General features: G+C 41.3%; 1 protein-coding gene across 1 annotated transcript in view; it reads right to left on the bottom strand.

Moving 5' to 3' along the window:
* The window catches only part of LOC121889973, a 48,848-nt gene that overhangs the window by 1,772 nt on the left and 22,243 nt on the right, over window positions 1–24,833 (bottom strand). Inside the window, exons 2-33 of the mRNA XM_042402221.1 lie at window positions 21,121–23,524; window positions 19,288–19,349; window positions 18,641–18,679; window positions 18,326–18,520; window positions 17,618–18,120; window positions 16,866–17,137; window positions 16,529–16,663; window positions 16,205–16,303; window positions 16,053–16,090; window positions 13,756–15,251; window positions 13,209–13,421; window positions 13,052–13,086; window positions 12,323–12,475; window positions 11,743–11,871; window positions 11,104–11,142; window positions 10,611–10,736; window positions 10,100–10,226; window positions 9,805–9,969; window positions 9,646–9,680; window positions 9,161–9,325; window positions 8,929–9,063; window positions 8,808–8,846; window positions 8,571–8,711; window positions 7,546–7,640; window positions 7,388–7,411; window positions 6,409–7,015; window positions 5,731–5,787; window positions 1,908–5,480; window positions 1,706–1,814; window positions 658–774; window positions 321–557; window positions 37–153 (exon numbers count right to left, since the gene is read on the bottom strand). Coding sequence (XP_042258155.1) covers window positions 37–153; window positions 321–557; window positions 658–774; window positions 1,706–1,814; window positions 1,908–5,480; window positions 5,731–5,787; window positions 6,409–7,015; window positions 7,388–7,411; window positions 7,546–7,640; window positions 8,571–8,711; window positions 8,808–8,846; window positions 8,929–9,063; window positions 9,161–9,325; window positions 9,646–9,680; window positions 9,805–9,969; window positions 10,100–10,226; window positions 10,611–10,736; window positions 11,104–11,142; window positions 11,743–11,871; window positions 12,323–12,475; window positions 13,052–13,086; window positions 13,209–13,421; window positions 13,756–15,251; window positions 16,053–16,090; window positions 16,205–16,303; window positions 16,529–16,663; window positions 16,866–17,137; window positions 17,618–18,120; window positions 18,326–18,520; window positions 18,641–18,679; window positions 19,288–19,349; window positions 21,121–23,524 — 11,681 coding nt within the window. The remainder of the gene's footprint in view (window positions 1–36; window positions 154–320; window positions 558–657; window positions 775–1,705; window positions 1,815–1,907; window positions 5,481–5,730; window positions 5,788–6,408; window positions 7,016–7,387; window positions 7,412–7,545; window positions 7,641–8,570; window positions 8,712–8,807; window positions 8,847–8,928; window positions 9,064–9,160; window positions 9,326–9,645; window positions 9,681–9,804; window positions 9,970–10,099; window positions 10,227–10,610; window positions 10,737–11,103; window positions 11,143–11,742; window positions 11,872–12,322; window positions 12,476–13,051; window positions 13,087–13,208; window positions 13,422–13,755; window positions 15,252–16,052; window positions 16,091–16,204; window positions 16,304–16,528; window positions 16,664–16,865; window positions 17,138–17,617; window positions 18,121–18,325; window positions 18,521–18,640; window positions 18,680–19,287; window positions 19,350–21,120; window positions 23,525–24,833) is intronic.

Consider the following 24,833-nt stretch of genomic DNA (forward strand, 5'->3'; position numbering starts at 1 on the left):
AAATAATTAAACAAAACTACTGTGTCCTCGTCTTACCGAGCGGGTTGTTCGGTTTGAATGGCGGCAGCTTGAAGTCTGCGGCAACGCAAGGAGACTGAGAACGAGATCGCTTGGCTTCAGGTCCGATGAGCTCGCTCTTCCGTTTATTCACGACTAGAGAAGAGGAGGAAAGAACAATCTGTAAATCATTTGAGCTCCATCAACACTGTAACTAGAGCTAAAAATATATCATTTGGTGATAGAGAAGATAATGGGCTCATAGCCTTAATCCATCATTCTGTCTGCCCTGCTCCATCCTTCCTCCTCCTCCTCCTCCTCACCTGCTTCCAGGTTCTGGTTGTCAGGATGCTCCAGTTGCAGTTCCTGCCCAGCAGATGCAGCTTGGCTCGCTTCTTCCACGTCTGTCTTCTGAATCTCCACCTGGCTGTCGGTCGAGGACTGTTTGTCTGATGACGAGGAGGCGTCGAGTGAAGTGGGAGGCGGAGCATCAGTGCCAGCCGGTTCGTTTTCTTCCTCTTTCTCGCTGCTCTCTTTTTTCGCTCTGGTAGATTTTCTCACTGTGGTGAAACAAAACGAAGCAGATGAGGCAAAGGGAAGTAGAAAAATAAAGCAGTAGATTAAATTTCATGTTTTTTTAAATACAAAGATGCGGGTTACCAGGAGTCTGTCTGGTTCTCTTCTTGGCTCTGCTTTGTGTCCTGGTTATTACTGCTTCCTTTTCCTCCTCTTCAACTTCTCCCACCTCGTCCACTGTCACAAAGTGCATATTCTCTTCTAAAACATGACAAGAAAAACAACAATTCAGAAAATGATGTTGAAGGGATTCATTTTAACCAAGTTGGAAAGTGGAAGGACCATCATCACCATCTGATATTGCATTTCAAAATCTTCTTTTTGTGTGTTTTGCACTAACATTGCTGAATAAAATTCACTAACTAGTGCTTTATAGAAACTACGATTCTATGTGATGAGTAAATAATATAAACAGATCTTTTAAGCTACGCTAAATCTTTCTAAACTAAGCATTTCAGAATTGTTGATATACAGTATATATATGTATATATATATATTCAGTCCCCCATCATTATGTTTTCCCATTTCAAATTATCCTTTAAACAAGAACCAGAAACAAGATAACGTAACGATCCTATAGGTTTAAGTTATGGCCACCAGTTTTATTTTAACTGTTTCTGAAAAATCATGTTTTGTCCATCATTTTGGCAGATGGTTAAAAATACAAAAAAGTTGAAGAAGCCAGTCAGAGACGCAAATTCAAAATATAGCACTATAATTGTTAAATTCACACACAATTGACACAAAATTTGCGTGTGAATGTATTCAAGCTGCAGATTATCTTTTCAGTTTTCTCAACATCATAATCTGTAGCTTCCAGCCACAGTTAGTGGCGGATCTGACAGAATTTTAAGCTCTTGATTGGATGTTTTTTTGCCAAAATGCACCTTGGAAGTTGTAGTTGACTTCTACCTCCTAGGTTTTGGTTCACAGTCTTGTACCTTTGACCCTTGTCAAAGAACCCGTTATGTTCTAGCACACTTGTTTATCTTTTATACTGATGATTTAACCGGGCAATTTCACGTCAATCCAAGCAACAGAAAAGCTCCAACTGCGAGTCATGTAAAATGTTGTCTTCTGGAAAAATCAAAGACTTTTACTTCCAGCACCTCTATAAACACAGCATACACACCTGTGTCGTCATCGTGTTTGCGTTTAGCAGATCTTGATGTTTCCTCATCTTTCTCTTCGTCTGCCTTCTCCTCCTCATCATCGCCTGCTTCATCTAAAGTCACCAGAGTCTGACAGGAGAGATGAGAGATATTTAGCATCGATGTTTCTGTTTGCTTGTGTTTCTAACACATGAAAGAAATGGCTTTAAATCTTAACCTCACCTCTGGGTTTAAGGAGTCCACTGATTCGTCGCCCTGGTTGGCTGGAAGGGACGCCGGCGTGTTTTGCTCTGCCTTTCCCTCCTCCTCTTCCTCTACGATCTCATCCAGAGTGACCAGCGCCTGCAGCTCTGCCTCTGTGATCTCTCCGTCGCACTCTTGGCTCTCCGGTACTCTTTCCTCTACAGCTTCATCTGCTCCCACCTCATCCAGAGTTACCAGCTCTTTGGCGTCTACCTCCACAGTCTCCTCCTTTTCCCTCCCTTTCTCCTTCGTCCTCCTCGTGCTTCCTCCTCTGCTGCTGCTCCGGCTCCTTCGCTCCCTCTCCCTCTCCCTCTCCTCCGTCTCCCTGGTCTTCCTCTCTTTGCGGTGTTTGGCGAGCTGCTTCTCTTTTGCGGCCGCTTGCCTTTTCCTCACTTCTTCCTCCTCAGCTGTGTCATCAGGGTAATCCTCTTCTTCCTCGCTTACCTCATCCAGGTTCACCAGAGCGCTGGCGGCAGCTGTTGCGCCGTATTTCTTGGGTGATTTTTGTTTGGTCTTCCCTTCCCCGTTTCTCTGGGACTTTGTTGGTGATTTGTCTTTTTTAGGTGAACTTTCCTGCTTCGCTTCCCCCTCTGCAGCAGATGGATCATTGTTCGCCTTTTCTAAATCATCAACTATCTGATATATAGTCTCTTGCTTGACAACCACCCTTTCAGAATCATCTGCTGCAGTGGTACTACATGTTGATATGTCATCTTTTGCAGTTTTTGCCTCCTCTTTAGGGTGAGTTTCATCTTCTGCCTTACTTCTGTGTTCTTCTGTGGTCGTCAGCTCCTCTTGAACTTGATCGTCTTCCAAAGAATCTACTATCTGATACATAGGTTCTTCCTCCTCGTCCTCATTTTTGGGAGATTTGCTGTTGTTTTCTGCAAGTGTCTCCTTTTTCGCACTCTTGGACTGCTCTGTGGGGGGCTGATCGTCACCCGCCTCGTCCTCCACAGAATCCAGAATTTCATATGTTGCCTCTTCTTCAGACACTTTTTCAGAGGAGTCTTTGTCACCCTTCTTTGATGCTGCACTGTCATTTTTGGCCGTTTTAACCTCTTTCTTTGGTCTTCCCCTTTTTCCTTTTCTTTCTGTAGCGGGTGGATCATCCTTAATGACCTCATCCTCTACAGAGTCTACAATTTCATAGGTAGCCTCCTCCTCACTTACCTCTTTTATGACAGTGTCACTCTTCTTTGTTGGTGTGCTCTCTTTTGGAGGTACTCTCTCTTGCTTCGTTGGTGTTCTTTCCTGGTTTCTTTCCTGTGAATCTCTGGCAGGAGTGTGCCTCCTTCTTGTTGGTGTGTCCTCTTTCTTAATTGTTCTTTCCCTTTTTCCTCTGGTAGATCTTGTTGTGATGGTTGGTTCGTCTTTGCCAGTCTCGTCCTCCACAGAATCTAAAATCTCGTATGTTACCTCCTCATCCCCGTCTGGTTTTTCAGACATTTCTGTGAGATTCAGTGTCAGTTTATCCTCTTTCTTTCCTCTTGCACTCCTTCTTCTACCAGACCTTTCTGTGCTGGCAGCATCTTGAACCGGTTCATCTTCAACAGAATCTACAATCTCATACACCGTCTCCTCAGGGACTTCGCTGATCTCTTTGTCTTTTTTAGAAACTCCTGCAGTGGTGTCCTTCCTTGTTCTTGTCTCATATTTTCTAACTGTCTTATCATGTTTCTTTGGTGATTTCTCCTTCTCTTCACTTTTGGATGTTCTGGTTGTGGGACCACTCCTTGTTGGTTTCTCGTCTTTTCGAGCAGTTATCTCCCCTTTCCTGGTTCTTCTGTCCTTGTCAGTCTCTGACTCCATCTCAGTAGTCATTGGCTGATCTTCCACAGAATCAATTACCTGATATGCATCTTCCTCTTCTTCTATGTCTTCTTTAGATATCTGGTCACTGGGAGTTTCAGGCATTTGGGTCACATGTGGGCTAAGTTTTTGACTGTCATCTTCTGTTGCAATTTGATCATCAATTGAATCCAATACCTCAAAGGTTTCTTGCTCAGTAACATCACTGTCAGGGTCTTTTAAAGTGTCTTTGTTGTCATGGTCTTCATTTATGATTTGGCCATCAGGACTTTCAACACCTTTGGAAACTTTCGAGATTTCCACTGAAAGCAGTTGGTCTTTGACCTCTTCCTCTTTCAGTTTTCTCTTTTGTCCATCTCCCCTGCCTTTTAGAGGTTGCTTGCTCTCTGTGTCCAACACTTGGAAACTTCTATTGTCATTTGTCTCCTTCTCTTCATCTGCTGTATTTTCAACTGCAGATTTAACATCCGATTTGTTGACAACTGGAATCACATCTTCCTCAGAGAGCTGCTTTACTGTGGAATCATCATCTTCAACCAGGTGACTGTCCTCTTGACCTTTAGCTGCTTGGTCTTCAGTAACGCTGTCTAACACTTGGAAAGAACCGTCCATTTCCATTTCACTGTACTCCTCTGGGCAGACTTTCCCTTCATCGTTGACACTATCTAAGACCTGATAGCTTTCCTCGTGCAAAGTCTGGCCTTCCTCGGGGCCAGTTAGCTGGGTTTCAGAGCTGCCATCTTGGCCCCCATCGTCCATCTGTTCGTCTGTTTGGTCATCGAGTGAATCAAGGATTTCGTAGTTTTCGTCCTCCTCCTCTTCCTCTTCTGTATGTTTTTCAACATAACCTTCCTTCTCTCCCTCTTTGATTTTCTTCACGTCTTTCAGTGTGTCATCATTAAAATCAATCTCCAGACTTTGGGGATCCTTCCCCATGAAAGGTGAGCCTTTCTGGGTTTGGCTTGTCAAGTCTACCCCCTGTCCCTGTGGAGGTGGATGCATCTCTGATGATGTTTCTATTTTTATCTCTGACTCAACAGATTTTACAGGAATTCCCTCTGCTGACACTTTGTGGTGAGATTTTGCCACTGCGCTCTCTCCAGCTTTGGATTCTCTAAATGGCTCTATTGATGCCTCGACAGTTACTGCTGCTGTTATCTTTTCCCTTTCATGTGCAGTCGAGGACAACCGGGTCCTACAACTCGGGGATGCAGCGTTTGATGCTGCGGCTGGAGATTTTGCCTTGCTCTGTGTTTTCTGACTAGGGGAGGAAAGGGTTTCAGCAGACAGTGAAGAAGAGGAAGAGACAGAGGCCTTACTGACACTGGCAGAAGATGAGGGTTTGGTAGGGGATTTGGTGGGCTCAGATGAGTCCTTTGACTTATTTGGTGACACAACGGGCAAGGTAGAGGATGGGCTGCTTTTCAAGGAGCCTCTAGTCGACCTGGATGAGTAGGATGAAGAGGATGAGGAATAGGCTGAGCTCTTAGAGTCTTTTGAGGACCTTGTTGAGGTATGTTTGGCAGCAGATGACACATCAGAGATTTGTCTTTCACTTTTTTCTCTGGAGGACTGCTTGGATGTGGAGACGGGCTCGGCTGAGATTTGTGGATCAGGGCTTGTGTCTCCGATGTCATCACCAACTTCATCAACAGTGACAAAGTCATCCATGTTGAAATTTTGCTCATCAAACAGGTAGGCATCTGAAGAAATGATATCATCTGTAAAATCATCTTGATCCTGGAAGAAGAACAAAGAAGAAATGAATCTCTGAAACAATGAATCAGCTTATTAATCAATATATAACTGACAGATTCACTAATTGCTTTTAACAAGAACTGGTGAAAAAAAGGACTGGAGAATTGTCCGTGGCAAATTCTGAGAAAATCATATCATCAGGGTTGAAGGTCTTATTTCCTGTTTAGATGAAAGGTTGAAGTATGGCACAAAGAGGGAATAAGAGGTTTGTGTGAATAAAAAACATGTTTACCTTTCCTTCCGATGTGTCTTCATCCTTTGAGCTTGTGATGCTTTTGCTTGGACTCTGCTTGGAAAACAAATACATATATTAAATCAAGTTTTTCCGGATTAGTAGAATAAACTGGAAGACACGTGAACAATTATAACCATTGTCTTTTCAAAATTTCATAGCAAATTCGCCTGACGATGTTATAACACAAAGCAACCCTTCTAAATGGCACAACACTAAACTTTCTCTTCTATTTGCAGACCTGCCGCTACGACTTTTTGGTCACATTTTTCTGAACTAATTCTGTTTACAGTAGTTTATAAAAAATATTTAATATTTGTAAATGTTTGATAGTTCGCAAAACACTTGTAGCACATTGTCATTTGTGTTCGTCTCCGTTTTGGACCCGCCTGCTGACAGCAATTGATTCCAGCGGTCAATTTGCTTGACATTGGATGGTGTCTACACTGGCTCTTCTGGGAGCTACGGTTACCCATAACACCCTTCTCTTGGTAGGTTCACAGATCTTCCCAGAACCATAATTATTATGTACTATAATTCCAATATTACTCAAAAAGGCTTTTGATTGACTATATTCAGCTGTGGATTAATACACATTTTGTGCTCTAGTGATTTTTATGGCATCCATACGCTATTAGATAATGTATATGTTGAAAGAGATTTAAAGCTAAGCCTCACCTCTTTCCCCTTGCTCTCGAACCTACTCCCTTGTGTGAGTCTGTGCTGCCGAACTGCTGCTGTAAGGGCCTTGAACATTTCTGCGCTAATCTGAGGAAGTCCTACGATGTTTTCTTCAGGCATGACCTCTGTGGCTGAGGGGGCGGGGCTGGAAGCAGCAGGGACTGCCTTTTCACTGCTGATTGCAGAGGTAGAGGTCACATCATCGGTAGTCACTGAAGTTGGCGGTGATCCCACCTCCTCCCCCCTCTTTTCCTCTGTTTTCTCTACTTCTTCATTTGACTTGGGACCAACAGCAGAGTCCATGGCAATCTCAGTTCCTGGATCCTTATCATCCTCCTTCATTGCAATGTCACTTACGGTGGTAGTGCTTGGTCCTTCTGTGACCAACGTGGAAATGGTGGATCCCGCAGGGTCATCTAGTTTAGCAGGAGCAGGGCTACTCGTTTGCAGAGCAAGGTGAGACCCATCATTCAAAAGTTCAGGAGGAGGAGGTTGAGTTTGACATGTCACAGTTGGTGACTTGGCTTCGACACTGTCGCTGTCCAATTTGAGGTCTATTGTGATCTCACTGGAATCTTCTAGACGCTGTTTTAGGCTCTTCAAACTAAAATGAAAAACAGAGATGGGCTCTTAATTGTCAATGTTCCCACAAAATGTGTGACAAAAGACCAGTGAGACATTCCAAATACTGTAAATGTCAATGAATTTAGTGTTTTTGTATCAAAATCCCTCTTTTCTCCTGTAAAACCTTACAATATTTTGTCTCGAACCTGAGGGGCATGTACATACATTTATCTAATGAAATATGATTTGGGACCCCCAGCTAACCTCTGGCTATCATATAAAGTTGCAGTTGACTGTTAGCATGTGGGTCATAGCAGTCATCAAAATGATTCTTTTCTTGATTTTAGCACCAAAAATATGTTCTGTTCTTCTCTTAACCTGACAGGAATCAATTACAAAGTGATATACTTACGATTCAAAACGCTGAACTTTACTCCTGGGTAGAGAGAAAAAAAGTTGGTCAGTTTGGATGTGAAGATGAGGGATTAAAAAATAAAAAAAATACATAAATGGTTAGAGAGTAATTAACCTCTTTTTTTCCACCCCCAATTTTTAAAGAAGCACACATACCAAACTGTGGGCCGAATCGGACGTGTCTGTGAGATCGTGTTGTGTTTATTCAGCACCTCCGTTACACCACCGGAGTCAGCCATCTCAACGCATATCTGAGGGAGAAGGAAAGTCATGGGCAAAAAGACGGAGAGGGAGAGATGAGGACAGTGACAAAGACAAAAGCAGCAAACAGAAAGGGAACAGCAACTAGCCGTAAGAACCCCTTGTACATGAAGTTTTAGTATATTCAAGCAAAAATGTTGACTATAACATTTTTTGATTGACTGCTCTGTCCTATCGACTACACTGCTAATACATCTCAAACATTTTCCACAAAATTTTCGCCAGTCAACTTGCTGGAGAACTGAAAATTTTGCATCTCAAATTGGTCATGGAAAGATTGAGAAGCTCTGGTTTAGAGTCACGATATTCTCTCACACAGTGTTTTTTACTAAATACAGTACTAGTAACCTGTCATCCAATCATCCAGATTAAAAAAAACCCTAAAGGTCTTAAGTACATTTTTTCTTTGTTTATAAAAATACAAAAAGAACCCCATTGAGAAACATGTCAATATGACCATTAGGCTTAGGTATTAAACCTCAATACTTTCTAGGCACCGACCAAAATGTGTACAAAGGTGTCAAGTACTGAAAAACTGCGATGCGATGTCTAGCCAGATTCTTACATTTGTCAGATTTTGTCACATTTACAACTTTTGCTCTTAGTAGAAAACTATGTTTATGTTTCAGTATTAAAAAAAACAACAACTTTAGGTAGATAAACTCAAGTATTATATTGGCACTAGTATCGAAAAATTATATATAACCGACCCTAATGAGCACCATTTGAAACTTCAGATTTTTGAGCTCGGCCTCCCAAACACAATGAACTGTTTGCTAGCAGAATGGCAACACCTGTGCCCTTCAACCAATAAACTTTGTCTTATTGTAACCAACATATATTCCATTTTCACTGATACATTATCAGGCAGTTCATTCAGTTTTTAAATGTGAAAAGTGCAGATGTTTGTGTTCTTGTACCCTGTTGGCAAGTGGCAGGAAGCTGAGAAAAGTTGCACACGATGCCACCACTTCCACGACCGCTCTGACAACAAGAGTTGTCGTCTCAGAGATCTCCACACACAGCAACCGCTCCGCGAGAGACTCTGGGTCTGGACCACACTGAGAAACAAGAAACAGTTGTTGTTAAGTACCAGGAATCCAAAGAATGCTACTTAGACTCGACACTACATTTAAAGAAATAGATTAATGACTTACAGCGTTGTTCAATTTCATCAGAGTTTGGTACATGGTCTCCTGTGAAAAGAGTCACAGATTGTCATGGATGTTGATAAAACACAACCCAGCCTGCCATTGGGTGCTTTCCCGTTGTACGTACCTCTGTGGATTCAGGATACATGTGCTGCAGGAGGAAGTGGACACAGAGTTTGTGGCCTTTGACAGAAACAGGATTTCTTAAGTGATCTTGGACAAAATCGCAGCACGCAGTCCAATCCCCGAAATACACAAACGCCTGGAGGTAAGCAGAGGAAACAAAAAACGTACATTTCAAATAACACAGCTACATTTGATTAACAAGAGTGTAACAGTCTGTAGTGTGTTGTCCTTACCCTCCTCTGTAGTGTTAGGACTGTCACGTTGTAGTAGAGGGAGTGAAGGTTCCGTTTTGTAAAATACGGCCAGACCAGCTTGGCGACGTCCTCCTGTGTGTAGCAGTCTACTGGCAAACCGGTCAACATGATTGTTGGGGACATGTCACCCTGACGGTTGGCCTTCTACAGGACACAAGACTTAAAGTTAAAAGATTCACTCAGGCTTGCATTTTGAGATTAAGTGACCAGAAAAGCCCCAACACCTTGCTGACACTGTGTCAGACAGATGTTGATCCAACTTTATGGTACATTTGGAATTTTTCACGTCAAATATAGTACGTTTTTTTTGTTGTTGGACAGATGCATGAAGTTGGAGACTACCAATCCTGCTCTAAATTTCTACAGTATGTTATTTTGGATTAGTGACAATCAAATGTAAATGAAAACTAGCAGCAAATAAAAGCAGCAAAATTGTGTGTGGCTATGAGGAGAAATGGGCTTACCTCAATGTCTTCCTTTTCTTTGACTGTCAGGTAATCTAGGAGTTAAAAATAATAATAATAATAAGCAAACACACTTTTATTTACATATGTTAAATTTGGCAGTTTCAAACTATTAAATCTCATTTCGACCCTAAACTCATCAATATGATGATTTCTTACCCGGGATGGTGAACCAGGGAGACATGGTAGGGAACAGGAAGGGATAAGTTGTCAAAGGGACCCAAAATGGTGAAACGCTACCCTGTGGAACGCCAAATTTTATTGATGGGATAGACAAAACAGCATCGCTGCTGTCCGGCAGAGCTTTCTCAGGAAGTCTTGGCGCTGCCGAAAAAAAGCAAGCAACGGTAAGTGCGTCTTATCTATATATTTACAAAGGCTTCATGTTTTCTTTTTAGGATTTTATGTTGTTGTATCTGTGTGCAAATAAAAAGAAAAATTCTCAGAGACTTACGTAGTGATGTACAGCCACTGTGTGGTACTTTCAGCCTGTGGATTTCATAGCCAGGAGGTTGTTTCAGGAGGCTGTACCAAATTCCTATCCGATCTGCATCACGAATGGATTCAAATTCTACAAATACCTGGAAAACACACACACATGGGTGTGTTCTGTTATTTATATACCGATGATGCTTTATCATATCTATGATAAAGATGGTCAAAGTCAGGAGGCAAACATGGGTGTCAGCGTCATCGTTTCTCAGTCTCCGTTTCCGCCCGTCCAGACTAAAACGCAATCCCAGAGTTTTCAAACTAAAACGGGGTCAGCAGCCTTTTCAAAAGTCTCCATTTCCGAAACCGTACTGACTATGTAGGGTGCCCAAACTTTTGCATAACAACTGTAAATGAGGAGTTTTCTGAACTGTAAAGATATTCCAGTAGAGACCCAGATTAAAAATAGCCTTAACAAACACTCTTTTTTAGAGTCACTGACACATATCTATTGTGTGTGTGTGTGTTTATACCTTGTTGAGAAGAGGCAGGTAGTTTATGACAAAATCCATTTTTTTCAAAGCTTCTCTGAGTTTCCGGGCCTCAACTGGTGAAATGTTCTTGATGAAGACTGTTCTCGCTCCGTCATCAAACGAAGGCTGCATAAAGAACAGAGGGTGAAAATCCAGAGCAAAAGTTAACAAGAGGATAGAGACACACTCATAAAATGCACTGCATGGCTGCAATTAATACATTTGGGAAAAAAGTGAATCATTTAGCATCACTGTTGATTGTTCACAGACTTTAATCACATTATTGATATATTTTTAAGATAATAGCACAGAAGATGACCCCTAAAACTCAAACTGAGACGAGGGGGAGCTTTGACTTTGCTATGTATCTAAAACAGTTAAATGAAGGACTGTATTTAAAGTGAAAATTGAGATAAATTACATTTACCAACAAAATGAAAAGCCACTGAGTCCTTTAAAGAATGATGAGTAATTAAATGTGTGTGTTACTTACAGAATTCATCAGCTTCATCAATGATTTATAAAATCCAATCTGAAACAGAAACATCGGAGAAGCCAGTGTCAAAAATACTTCACCAGTACAACATACTCACACATATTAAAATCTGAGTGAAAATCAGTTTAAGTCTCAGGGAAATCAGGCAGCCACTGCAGTAAACTGGCTACTGTACATCACTAAGTGTAATGATCTCTTTGTCATACACATACTCAGATGTAAAAGCCAATTAGAAACCCAGTTATGCATTCTTCAGGAACAAGAAAGTCCGGTTGCTGGTTTCTAATCTCCTACCCTGATTCCCATTTACATGACGAGGAAGAAATCAGCATCCAGGAGAAAGCCTTTCCCTCCCTTGTTTCCTACTGTGCAAGAAACACACTTAATTTTGTTTTTATCATATTATAATTTTGTTTTCTATTTTTAACAGTGTAACTTTGTTTTTTTCTTTCATATTTATGTGTGTATATGATTTAGGTAATCGATAAGCCCCTCCGGGTTTTATTCCTCTCCCTGCACATTAATTTTCTTCTTGCTTGTCTTTTTGATTCTTATTTGTGCAACAATAAATTAACTCATACAATTATCATACAACAAACAACTATGATAAAAATGTAGGTTTGTGTACGTGCTTACCCTTGTCGTCGTGATGCCACTGTCCACGACATACAGACGGATTGCACATCGCTTGAAAATGAAAGGCTTCCCTCTGGTGGCTTTCATAATGTTTTGCACATTCTCCGCTGATGGCATGGCGATAAAGGCCTGAAAGGAAACCCAGAAACACATTTATTAGTGCCATTTATACTAATTGCTATTGGGCAGCAGTAGTACTGTTACTGTGTTAATGGTCAAATATTTTTTGTTTCAGTAGAAATTATTTTGCCATTAGAATTTCACATCTTTTCACATGGTAAAAATAATAATGGTAATCATATAGCCATCCCAATATGTATGGAAAAATGTAATGTCATGTCTAAAATGAGCCAACGAATGTTTACCACATTGAACTGCAAGTTACGAGTTTGGTGGGATTTTCCATATTAGCCTCAAAAAATGTCTCAAAATTTTTTTAAATTAAAAAAAAAAGGAAAAAAAATGCATTAGACACTGAACTTTGGAAGAAGTGATCCCCACAAGGAAGGACTGAAGAGCAAAAGCAGAAACATGGGATTCATAAACACAACTGATGTAGATTTTTAACCCTGGTGCCTACCATGCGCGTCTGAGGAACAATATAGATGTTGGGTTCTTTATATTGAAATCCATAAGGCATGAGTACTTTGGCGAGGTCCTCCTCCGTGTAGCAGCAATCGTAATATTTAGGCAGGTTGGTTATGAACAACTGCTTCTTTGAAAGTGAGAGAAACTACACAAATAGAGAGAGACAGAAAGAGAAAACAATGAGAGGCATGGTTGATTTAAGTTGATTATGTTCATTATCGATTACTTTGTTGTTTATATCCTTGATTCACTGTTGCTTGATCAAAATGTAAGAAAATTGAAAAATGTCCATCACAATATCTTGAAGCCAAAGGTGACATCTTCAAATTGGTTGTTTTGTTTAACCAACAGCCTAAACATATCCAGTTTACTATCACATAAGACAAAGAAACACTGCAAATCCTCACAATCCAGGTGATGGAACTAGGAAATGTATTGACATTTTTGCTTAAAATGTGTCAAATAATTAATCTATTATCAAAATACTGGCAATTATCTTTGTGGCGGCCCTACATGATCTTAAACAAATATGTCTATAATTTGTTTAATTCATTCTAGGAATCCATAGTCAGGAAATGACTGATCCAAGTGTTTCAAAGAGCCACTTTTTAAGCCAAAATTCACTTTTCTACAACAAAACCTACCTCCAAGTTTAATTTATGCCTTTGGTAAAAATGAATGACTACATTTTAGGTCATGCAGGTGATTTTAAGAAACCTACATTTGGTGAGAAGCAGGTATCTTTCTTGAGGCAATCTGCAAAAGAGAGAAAAAGAAAAGTAGGTGTTATGATCACATGCGGACATTTTTAATATACTGTAAATTAAGTTGATGCCATAGTCAGACAGACAGACACACTGTTACTCGGATATATTTACGTATTCTTTTTTGATGCAGGTGTTTTTCCACCATCTCCCCGACAGTCAGAGGTGTAACTGCAGCTGTACAAGGTGTGGACGTTGTCGGTCGCTGTTCTTTCGCCGCTGCAGCTGTTGATGCAGTTGGGACAGATGTGTCCTCCTCAGTCAAGGTACTGGAGGCATCCTCGACTGGGGTGGCATTCGTTTGTGTCTTCACTGCAGTCATAGGATCTTCAAAGGATGAAATTGAATAAAGATGAATATCAGTATGGCATGTAGTGTTGTGACGTGGCGCACACCTAGTTGCCGTGGGCGTTGAGGTTGAACGCAGAAAACAATTGGGGTGGTTGTTTTGACGAGCGCCGTTCGGCAGCAGTGCGTTTTGGCCTTAACATATTGTTGGTTTTGGTCTTTTTGTAAGATTTCTTGCCAGTAACAAAAATCTAAAATACTGCAGCCTTTCTCCTTAAATATTTCCTACAAAACACCATCTACAGTACAGTACATCTACATTCCACATTTTAACATACTTAACAATCCATCCATTAATTGGTATCCAACATACCTTTTTCCTTTGTTTTTGTCTCCACCCCTCCTTCCGTTAGCTTTGTCTCCATAGCAGCTTCAACTGGGCTTCCTGCCACCTGCTCTTCCATGTGTGAACTATCTGTCTTTGTCTCAGGTTCTTGTCCACAGGACTCTGGTGTTGGCAGGGTGTTTTGCTGGACCTGTGGAGAAGCTGTGACAGAGGTTTCTGGACTTTTGATGTCAGTTTGTGGGGTCTGAGTATTGGTGTCTCCAGATGATTCAGGAGTAGCATCCGTGCTCTGATTTGGAATAGTAAGAGGTTTTGGTAGAGAAACATCTGGCTGAGTCTCAACTGTACTGGTTAGTGGTTGACTCTCATTGGGTTTGGCTGCTGAAATTTCAGGTACAGCCTCTGTAGTTGTTGGTTTTTCCCTGTTGCCCTCAGTACATCTCTCAACTTCCATGGGCTCTGCCACTTCCACTCCTGTTTCCCCATGCTTCATAGGTTCAGCGTCTTTAACACCATGCTCCATAGGTTCAGCGTTTTTAATACCATGCTCCATAGGTTCAGCGTCTTTAATACCATGCTCCATAGGTTCAGCGTCTTTAACACCATGCTCCATAGGTTCAGCGTCTTTAACACCATGCTCCATAGGTTCAGCGTCTTTACCATCATGCTCCATAGGTTCAGCGTCTTTAACACCAGGCTCCATAGGTTCAGCGTCTTTAACACCAGGCTCCACAGGTTCAGTGTCTTCAACCTCTTTTGCTTCAACATCAGCTTTGGCAAGTTCTGCTTGGTGTTTAGGTTCAGAAACTGTCACATTTGCTGTTTCAACAACCTCTGCTGCATGATTCTGCACCATTACAGATTCCTGAATCTTGGTATCAGAATCTTCCAGCTTCGAAGTCTGTACATCATGGTGATTTTCTGAAGTTGTAGATTTGGGTGGCATACTTTCAGTCTTTGTAGGCTTTCCTTCTACCTTTTCTTGTGTCATGGCTCCTGCTGCATCCAATGTGCCTGCTGGAGTCGTGGGTTTCTGCATAGCTGAGGCTGTTTCCGCTTTGGAAGCAGAGGCCTTTTCTTCAATGACGATCTCTGTGCCTTTACTTGATTCAGCAACAGATGTGTTTGTTGACTTATCAACCTCGTCTGTCTCTTTCAGAACAACCACTGTTTCTTCAACATTGGTTTCAGATTTTTCAGGTGCAAGGTTCTGCTTAGAGACACCACCATCAGGTGGATTTTCTGGAGCCGTGGGCTTTTGCTCTATCAAAACTTTTGCCACAGCTCCCTTTGCAGCCACCTTGCCCGTTTTTACCGTTTTGGCAATCTGCTTTGTTGAAACATTTTTCGCTCTGGAAACCAAGACTTTTGCCTTAGTGACAGTTGCCTGACCCTTGGTAACACTTTTCTTATTAGGCACTGTAAGCGGAGGCATATTAGGTGTAGCGAGGAGAGTTTTTCTGGTGGTGCTGGTGGTGGATTTGGTGGTTTGAGGTATGGAGACACTGGATGTGGCAGGTTTTCTGTAAAAACAAAACAAAACAAAAAAAGAACAGGCTTTACAGGCTTTTAGCAGAGTTACTACATGACAGAATAAGTTTCTGAATACATTGGGGTACCCAGAAATGCCATAAAAAAAAAAAGAAACTGAAGAAAACACAGTAAACAAAGAGCATCTTTTGTATATAAATTCAAATTAGATATATAGACATTGATCGATGATGGACATTGGGGATGTTGATATATCAATATGTGTATCATGTCTATGTATTCAGATTTGATTGAGTAATAATTTCAATAAGATGAGGTGCAAATTTTTAAAAATTGTTATCAATCAGGTGCAAGGGGTTAATTTTTTATACATGGCGTTAATCATAAGATAGAACTGTCCTTTAAGAGTTGAATTCCTTGGATGACATATATTCCATGTGTTAGCCTTCAAATATTGGTGAACAGGAAATGAACAATGAATGATATTTGTCATACAGGGGGTAGACACCATCATGTACACAATTACTGCACAGTGCATAAAAATAAACTCTTCCTTTCATAACGGTATAACATTTCTTTTTTTGTTGGGACTGTGCAATTTATCTTTAAAATTACTTTAATGGCAAGTAACCGACACACAAATATACAGATTTTTTTGTCATGAAATTAATCTCAGTGAAGTTAATACCATGTGTATGTTCAAAAAGATCCCGACGTGAAAGAAATTTTGAAAAAACTTAATTAAATATGCAATAAATTAACTAAAATGTGCATGATAAGATAAAACAATCTACAGCCCTCCTCAAAAAAGAGGTCTGTATGAAATATGTTACCTCTGAGGGGGCTTCTTTTGCTCCTTAGAAACAGTCACCTGTAAACAGTAAAAAGATCGGACAAATTTTAATCTAAATATTAACATGACTAAACTACAGTAGACAAATGTTAATATATTTAAGTCTCAGGAGCAGACAAAAAAGTTTAGTACCCTCTCTTTGACAACAGTGATTGGAAATCCTTTCATGGTGAGGTCTTTTTTGCTCTTCAATTTCTTTGCATCTTCCTCTTTCTCGAAACACACAATTGCCTACATGAGGTGATGACATGATGGTGTTGGGGTTAGATTCACATGTTTATGAACATCCTACAGACACTCTTTGGATAAAAGTGTCATACCAAATAGCAAAATACAAACTAACTAAGCTAAAACTACTATATTTTGCATTATTAAGAAAGTTGAAGCATTAAAAAATATACGATTGGCTGGCAGAAACACACACACACACAGTATTTTCTCTTTAAATACACATACCTGCTGCATTTTACGAAACAGTACAACTGATTTCGTTTTTCCAAAGCGCTCCACATTAGCGACTACATCATCATGAGAGATAGTACTATGAACCCCATCTAGCTTCACCATAGTCGGAGGAGAGGATTTACCAGCCTGAAAAAGAGAGAGAGAAGCAACTTTAACCACATGAAGATCTGGTCACCATAAACTTACAACTGAAACTCCTTTATGACTCATCTTTGTGTCATTTGAGACTGACTTCAGTCATTCATGGAGAAAGATATTATTCACAAGATGATAGACTGATTGTTGCTAAATTTCACCAGTAAATTAATAGACTAATGTGTGCACATACCTTAGTCTTTGCAGAGGGACTTGTCTCGCTCTTCTGCAGACTGGGCTTCGCTTTAGTCGGCTCCTTCTTCTTTGCTATAGAAGGGGAGGATGAAGAAGCAGCAGCAGCAGAGGACAATTTCTTTCCACTTGTAGAGTGTGGAGGTAAGGAGCGTTTTCCTCCTTTGGAAGAGGAGGTGGAGGACTTAATCTTTGCCAGCTCAGCTAGTAAGGCAGGAGCCAGAGTTTTAACCACAGCCTCCAGATCAGACTGGTTTGACAGGGACTGGACAGCTAGACGGACAGAGACAAAAGTAGAGTTACCATTTATCTAAAATCATTATCATTTTATCTAAAAGTGTTACTTATATTTGCATTCAGTATCTCATAATTGCCATAAGTATTGTTCATTCAGTCTTTACAACCCCCACAAAACAGCATTAACAGTTTGTTTGGGAGAAAGGAGATGCATGATTTGCCTACAATAATATTGATTGAATAATAAGGTAATATTGAACAATAAGGTAATATTGAAACGAAAGCAATTTTAGCTTCTACTCTTTGGTTGAGGATCATCCAGAGCTGGCTGACATGTAATTTTGGAGTGGAAGAGACAGTTATGCATTATTAAAGCCTACAATAAAAAACTATGGATATTACATTACACTACATTTTAGCAGCATATAGCTTTATAACGTTGTAAGTCAATTTACATTTGATGAACAGAATCATTATTTAAGTCCTGATCTTAAAAAGGTTTGCAATTTCTCAAACCTGATGTTTCCAGCAGTTTCTTAGCCAGTCTCTCTGCACTGCTCGACTTCTTTTGTTGGGTAGATGACCTGTCAGGGGTGATGAGAGATGGTCTTTTCTCATGTGTCCTTGTTGGGGACGATCGCTCTTCCTGACTCCTCCGAGTTGACAACCATCTCTCCTGGCTCCTACTTGGTGACGATCGTCTGTCGTCACTCCTCAGTGGTGGTGATCGTCTCTCTTGGCTCCTCCTTGGTGACAAACGCCTGTCGTCACTCCTCCGTGGTGACAATCGTCTCTCTTGGCTCCTTGGTGATGGTCGCCTGTTGTGACTTCTTGTAGGCGACGATCGTCTCTCACGGCTTCTCCTTGGTGACAATCGTCTCTCGTCACTCCTCCGTGGCGATCGTCTTTCGTAGCCCCTTCGTGGTGATGATCGTTTCTCGTAGCTTCGTGAACGTGAGCGATGACGGTGGGATGAAGAGATAGGGGAGCTCGAGCGAGAACGATGGCGAGAACGAGACCTGAAGGAAGTGCGGATGAATGATGCAATTAATCTACTGATAGTTTAAAAACTGGCAGAAACTTTTCTAGGTTTCTCAAGGGGTAACGATGTTCTGTTGTTCTGTATAAACATTTCATGATCTTCACCAACGCTACTGCTTATGTCAGAATTTATTTTCAATAGAACCTGATGTTCCATTTTTGTGTCATTTATGTCTCACAGACCTGTGAGTGTATCTAGAGCTGTGTGGTGATTGTGATCGGCTCCTGCGTTTCTCCCTTCTACCCTCTGAGCCGTGGTGACGTCGTGGACTGGGCGAGCGGGAATGGGAGTGGCTGCCATGCCTGCTTTTCTGGTGACGATGATGGGTAGCCTGTGCAGAAGTTGAGGGGGAGGGCTTGATATCTTTGCCTACAACACTGGAGAGAACAGTGTATAAAAAAGGTTATATGAATGATGAGACAAAGTCAGTCAAAATCAGCAGGTTACTGGTTCACAGCTGGTGTGGCTGCTACATCTCCACAAACTGAGAAATGTACCTTGGCCCGAATGCTACCTCACCATCCCACTGTGGATATCTGAAAAGAAAAAAAAAAAATTCAAACATGCCTATTAACATAGCAAATAAGTCACATTTTGACACAAAAAACAAAAGCCAGGCAGTATTAAAGTGCTTCTAAATGGGCAACAATCTTTAAGTTAAAAGGTATTGAGGAATTACGAGGTTTCTTGAGATAACAACCACTAAAAGATTCCTTGAAGAGCCCTATCATAAAAAATTTATTAACACAAGGGTAGTGCCACCAAACTTCAAAGAACAGAGGTTCTTCAAGGAATGTTTTTTGCCAATGAGAGACCATACAGTGGTTGGGAGCCATTAGCAAAGAACTATGAAAGCTGCTCCACTATGAGAGAGACGTTGTACCAAAAGCAAAAGTTCATCATCATAAACTCTCCCCCAAGATATGTAAAATTTATCTGCCAAAAATCTTATGTTGTGGTCTGATGTCCAAATTCTAATACAGAAGTGACAAACAGTCCTGGAGAAGAGGATCAAGTCTCAAATATTGTGGTGCACCCCCAATAATCACTGCCAACCAATATTCTGAAGAAAGCAATCATCACTAAACAATAATTAATGAACAAGACCTTTATAGGAGGAAAAGAAGAAATAATAAAGACTGACTGTCTGCGGAGGAGTTTGCAGCTCTCAAGGTGAAGGCTGGTGTTCTGGTGAGAGATCCAATCCTAGTAGTCAAAACAACAAAGACAGCATTTAGACAGGCCTCAACATCATCACAACTGCTATCAGCTTCATTATCATAGTTGCCATTTTGTGATTGTCTGACTATATAGATGTTTTTATTAAACACATTACAGTAGCCTTAAGAAAAAGTTTTAAGTCCCTCGCTGTCTGTTGGGTCTGTCAAGTCCTTGAGTACTCAATCCCATTGTCCGCTGTTGTGTGGTGTATGTATGAAATAACTGTAGACTAATGTTGATGCTGAACAGCAGGTCCACAAAAACAACAGATTTCATTTTTCCATAATGTCTTTGGTACAGTCAAACCATGGTGAGAGTAACTGTATATAGACAAATTATAATGGGAAACAAATCTTTACAACTAGGGACACTTTTTTTCCTCTAGCTGGCTTATCAGCCAGAGTTCCAGGCTAACAAATCTTTAACATGAAACGCAACAAACACAGGAATCACAGCAATCACGACAAAAACCAATATAAAAAACTTCTTCTTGGGGTCTTGATTCTGTGGTGGCTGGTTCTTCAGTTGATGTCTTGTGTGGTGTCAAAGTTGCATGAGGTTACGTGAAGGTCCTCCTGGCAGGGTTCAGGATCAAGTATGAATCAGGACAACACACAAGCTGAGGCAATTACATCTGGAGAAGGGGCAGGAAGATGTGGACACTGGGGGAACGAGGAAGCGGGTGTGTCTGTGTTGAGTAGCCAAAATGTTGAGTCTTTTGTGTGTGCCAAAGGAGGTAAATAATTAATGACAAGTGGCCAAAAACAGGAAAAAGAAATGAAATAATATTTCTGCAGATTGTGTGGTTTATGAAATATTATGGTGGTGGACTTCAGGTTCACTGTATATGCTCAATGTCCAATTCTCAATTGGACTTCCTTTCTGGGATGCAATAATATTTAAAAAATGGAGAGCACGGCTCCATAACGATGGCCACCACTGCCAAAAGCAGGTTACTACTATTAGATCAACTGCTTACATCTCAGTAAAATTATAACTATGAGTTTTGTTTGTGTGTTTAAAAAAAAAGAAAAAAAAGAAGTGATTTACATGATCATAGAAATGAAATGTGATTGCATATTGGAAAAATAAACACAAACAGTTTTTTAAAAAATGCATTAATAATAACCCCAATTGTGAAAGAGAACACTGATACATTGACTAGCAAATGTAAAAAGAAAAAGCCAAAACTGAATATACCATGTGGGACAGCATTTAAAAAACACTTCTCATTATTTTACATAAAATTGTCCAACAAATATCACTCCTTGTGAGTCTGACAATGGCCATTACACACTTGTTTAAATCAGACAACAATGATCTAACAAACATTTCAACTTATTTAAATGAAATATAGATCAGAAACTGTAAGACCAAATTACAGATAACAGCACATTGTTAGCTGTGACAGGCCTCATGGAAACATTATGATACACATAATTTAGTTGGGAGTACATCAAAATCCAGGGTTACCAGAGTTTTGAACAATAAAAAATGTATTGTTCAATCTCTCTTGAAGTTTGCAGTTACACAGAACAATATGCCTCCATGTCATGCAATGACCTATTAAAATTCTAAGACAATGTTAAATAAGTCTTTAAAATAGGCTTGAAAGTGTTGCCCTTGGACTTTCAATTATTCAAGATTAAAGCCCTTGAATGCTTCCCACAAACAAATTAATCTTTTTCTTAAGGTTGAAATTAACATCCCAAAAATTCCCATAGGGAGAAAGAACAGAGTGCAGTCTTTCACTCACCTTCATATGAGTACAATCTTTGTTACACAGAACACAGGTATGTGGAAAGATTCTGGGCGTGGCTGCTGCGTAGTCATACATCATGGCTGGCGTCGGTAAACCCTTGCAGACTGCAACCTTTGCTGGGAGCTGTGTGTTGGAGGGTGGCAGCGTTGTATGAAGAAAGTTCATCGGGATTGGCTGAGGTGGTCCTGGAGGAATCATAATGGTTCGATGGTGATCACCAGGGATGAACATTGGATGGCTCCTCACATCAGTGATGCTGGGGATGTGAGAAGCAAGGGGGATTGGTGGAACTGGTTTCGCTGCAGAGAAAACTGGGGGCCAGATTGTCTGCCCCATCTGTGAATGTGATATTGCTGGCTTCTGTGCTGGCTGTTGCTGCTGTTTCTGCGCCTGCTGCTGGTGCTGCACCTGCTGCTTCTGCGCCTGCTGTTGGTGCTGCGCCTGCTGCTTCTGCGCCTGTTGTTGGTGCTGCGCCTTCTGCTTCTGTGTCTGCTGCTGCTGTTGAGTCTGTGCCTGCTGTTGCTGCTGCATTGGCTGCTTCTGTATCTGCTGCTGCTTTGTTATTGGTTCAGAAACCGTTGAACCTTGTCCTTGAGTTTTACTCTGATCCTTAGTGCCGCTGCTGTCATTATTGCCAATGACTACAAGACCAGGTCGGCTGGGATGCACACCACGGAATAGAGTGTAGGATGTTTGAGCTTTTGGGTTAGGGTGGCGGTTGACTTCCGTTTCTTTCAGAGAATTAGGTTTGGAAGCTTCACATTTGAGCATTCTGATGTCTGTGTCTTTCTTTGGCAGAGAGAATGAGCTGAGGAGTTCTTGGGGAGTCTGGTTTTGTTTGGTCTGCAGTCGTTTGGTTGGGTCATTGCTTGAGGGGACCACGGAGCTCAATACTGAACTGTATGAAGAGCTGAGACTGGTAGAAGAACTCGCCTGGTCATGGGAAGAACCCAAGGTACTGCTTCTTCCTATTGCTGTATTTTTTTGTAGTGGGTCCCGGCTGTGACTGTGACTATCACAATTATCCTTCATCCCACCACTGTTAGGTCTACTGCCACTGGTTCTTCCAATCTCATCCCCAACCCCTCCAGCATATTTGCCTATATGTCCATAGTCAATCACTTTACTTGGCTGTAGAATAGAAGATGACGTGTCCTCCTGGCGCATTCCTGTCCCTCCAGAACTACTAAAACTGTCCATTCCACTCATGCTTCTGGTGGGTTGAGGTTCAGGGTATGGTTTTGACTGAACTGCACTTGTAGCCCTTTTGGCCTTCTGAATGCGGATTTGGCGCAAAATAAATGGCAGGTTAGCAGGAGTGATCTGGTCTTCAGGGTAGGCGATGAGATGTTCCAAGTCCTCTTTTTCAAGTCCAAAGTGCAGAAGGATGTTGGCAGCTGATTCTGAGGTGTATTTAGGACGACTGGACTCTGTAGGGGCTGCAGGTTTGTCTGGCACTGGATAGTCATAATCTCCTAAACCTGGAATGGACGACGTATCATGTTCTCTTCCACTGGAGGAACTAAACCTACAGTCCCCACCATCTGCATAGCTAGACGAAGCAGGTGATGAATAAAATTTAGAGGGGTCATCAGCAGTGGGCCTCTTGTAGTCCGATAACCAGTCCAAAGAACCACTGCCACTTTCAACTTTCGGGTGTCTAGCCAAATGTCCGAGAGAGGCAGAGGTTGAAGATGTGGGGTAGGAGGTCATCCCTGTGCTTGAGGAGAGCAACTCATCCCTTTGAGTACTGGTTAAGTAATTGCCCTGACCTGGTGGCTGATGCATCGGTGTGCCAAGAAGCCTCACATTTTCTCTGGCTCTGCTAATATGCATGTCTATGGACCTCTCTATATCCTCATCAATTGCAGGCCTACCACGTTCAGGCCTGTAGTTCATTGAGTGAGGTACCAGTGATGGGAGCATCCCCCCAGAGTTTGCAGGAGTCCCAGAAGAAAGTCCAGAAGAGCTGAGGCCAGGTCCCACATGAGATGCCCTTCGAGGGTCTATCTCTGCCTGTACACTGGGGAGTCCATATTGCCCCTGGGTGGATCTTTGGTTCCCAGAAGAATAGGGATTATACAGGGGATGGGACATGGTGTTTGCAATCTTCAGAAGGTTGAGGAGATTGATGGCCGCAGCAGTAGGGCAGGGGGGTGTCGAGGGTATGTAGGGAGTAGATGTGTTGGAGTTGGTTATCAAGGTAGCGGCTCGGCCACCAACAGAGAAAGCGTTGTTTATCTGTGTGAGAGCAAGCTGGGCTTTGAGCTGAGCCAGCCGCAAGGAGGCAGCCTGTTGGCCAATCAGAAGCGAGCTCCCAGGGAGCCCTCCAATTAGGGGGCTCCTGAGGGGCCCTGTAGCAGGAGAGGGGGCACAACGCTCCAATTGCAACGCAATGCTGAAAAGGTTAAAAAAAAAAAAACAAACAAACAAAAGAAGGGATTATTGATTGAGACAGGACCTTGGCATCTTGGATGGGTACAATTCATCATGTGGAAGTTCTTGTCTTGAGATGCCCACTCCTGCTGGATACACACTCATTCAGCCTATTTCACTTCCTGGGGCCACATGTATAAACAATGCGTATGCACAAAAACCATGCATATGCCATGCACATAAACTGGTATTTGTAAAAACACAATCTGCGCACCTCACGCATAATTTAGACCATACGTGTATATTTTTCTAGAGCTATCTGAGGGAGATGTGATGGGGTGAGATGAAATATAAGGTAAGAGACAGCATATTTTAGTAAAACATTGTTTGTTTAGGTTGATAACCAGCTGCATTGATGGTGTGATATATATATATTTTTTTGCATTTACAAATATTTGTAAAATGCCAATCAAATGTACATTTATTAAGGTAAATCTGATAAATTACTTTTGTGAGATTAATTTTATCACTTTTAATTTACATTAAGTCTGAGTCAACATTTTAACCAGCTGTTAATATTCTTTTATTTTATCCTTAGTTGTGAAGTCAGTTTAGATATGAGCACAACAAATTGATCACTGATTACATTTCATCGTCGGCAGATGGTTTACAGGTCTATGTGAGGAAACAATCATATGGACGATATTTAAGAGCCGCACAGCTGTGCGTAATGACAGCTGTTCTGGCTGTTGGAGAACCTCGCCGGTGCAACACAATCGGTGAAACAGCAGTTTTCATTTCCTGTTTGTTTCATTGACAGGTGTAAAGACCGGTGGAGCAGGTGGCAGATTAATATGAAAAAGACTGGTTCGGGGCGGGTCTTCATCCATTCATGGCTAACTGTGGGAGTGGAAATGAGGCTTGTGCGCGTGTGCCAAGTTCCTCAATGACTGAGATTTATAAAACAGAAGCATGTGTACGAAAAGCTTTATAAATCTGATGAAAAGAATGAGTATGCATATTTCTGGCTTTGTGCATACATATAGTTTTAGTTATGAATCTGCAGAGAGTTTTATGCATGTGGCCCCTGGTCATTTGCAATAAAGAACAGAGGAAGCAAAAGCAACAAAGCACAGATAAAGAGAGAGCAACAGTTAACAAGAAACATCAGGAACAGACACAAACTCATCATGTCCTTTCCATGCTAATCTCTGGTTGAAACAGTTAAAAGAGTACTCCACCAATTTATTTATTCCTACATTACCAGTTTTATCAGACTCACAATGATCAGTTTTTCTTTAAATGATCAAAATCAATGCAGTAGACTGACA

Source organism: Thunnus maccoyii, chromosome 22 (genome assembly GCF_910596095.1).
Source record: "Thunnus maccoyii chromosome 22, fThuMac1.1, whole genome shotgun sequence".
NCBI lineage: Eukaryota > Metazoa > Chordata > Actinopteri > Scombriformes > Scombridae > Thunnus > Thunnus maccoyii.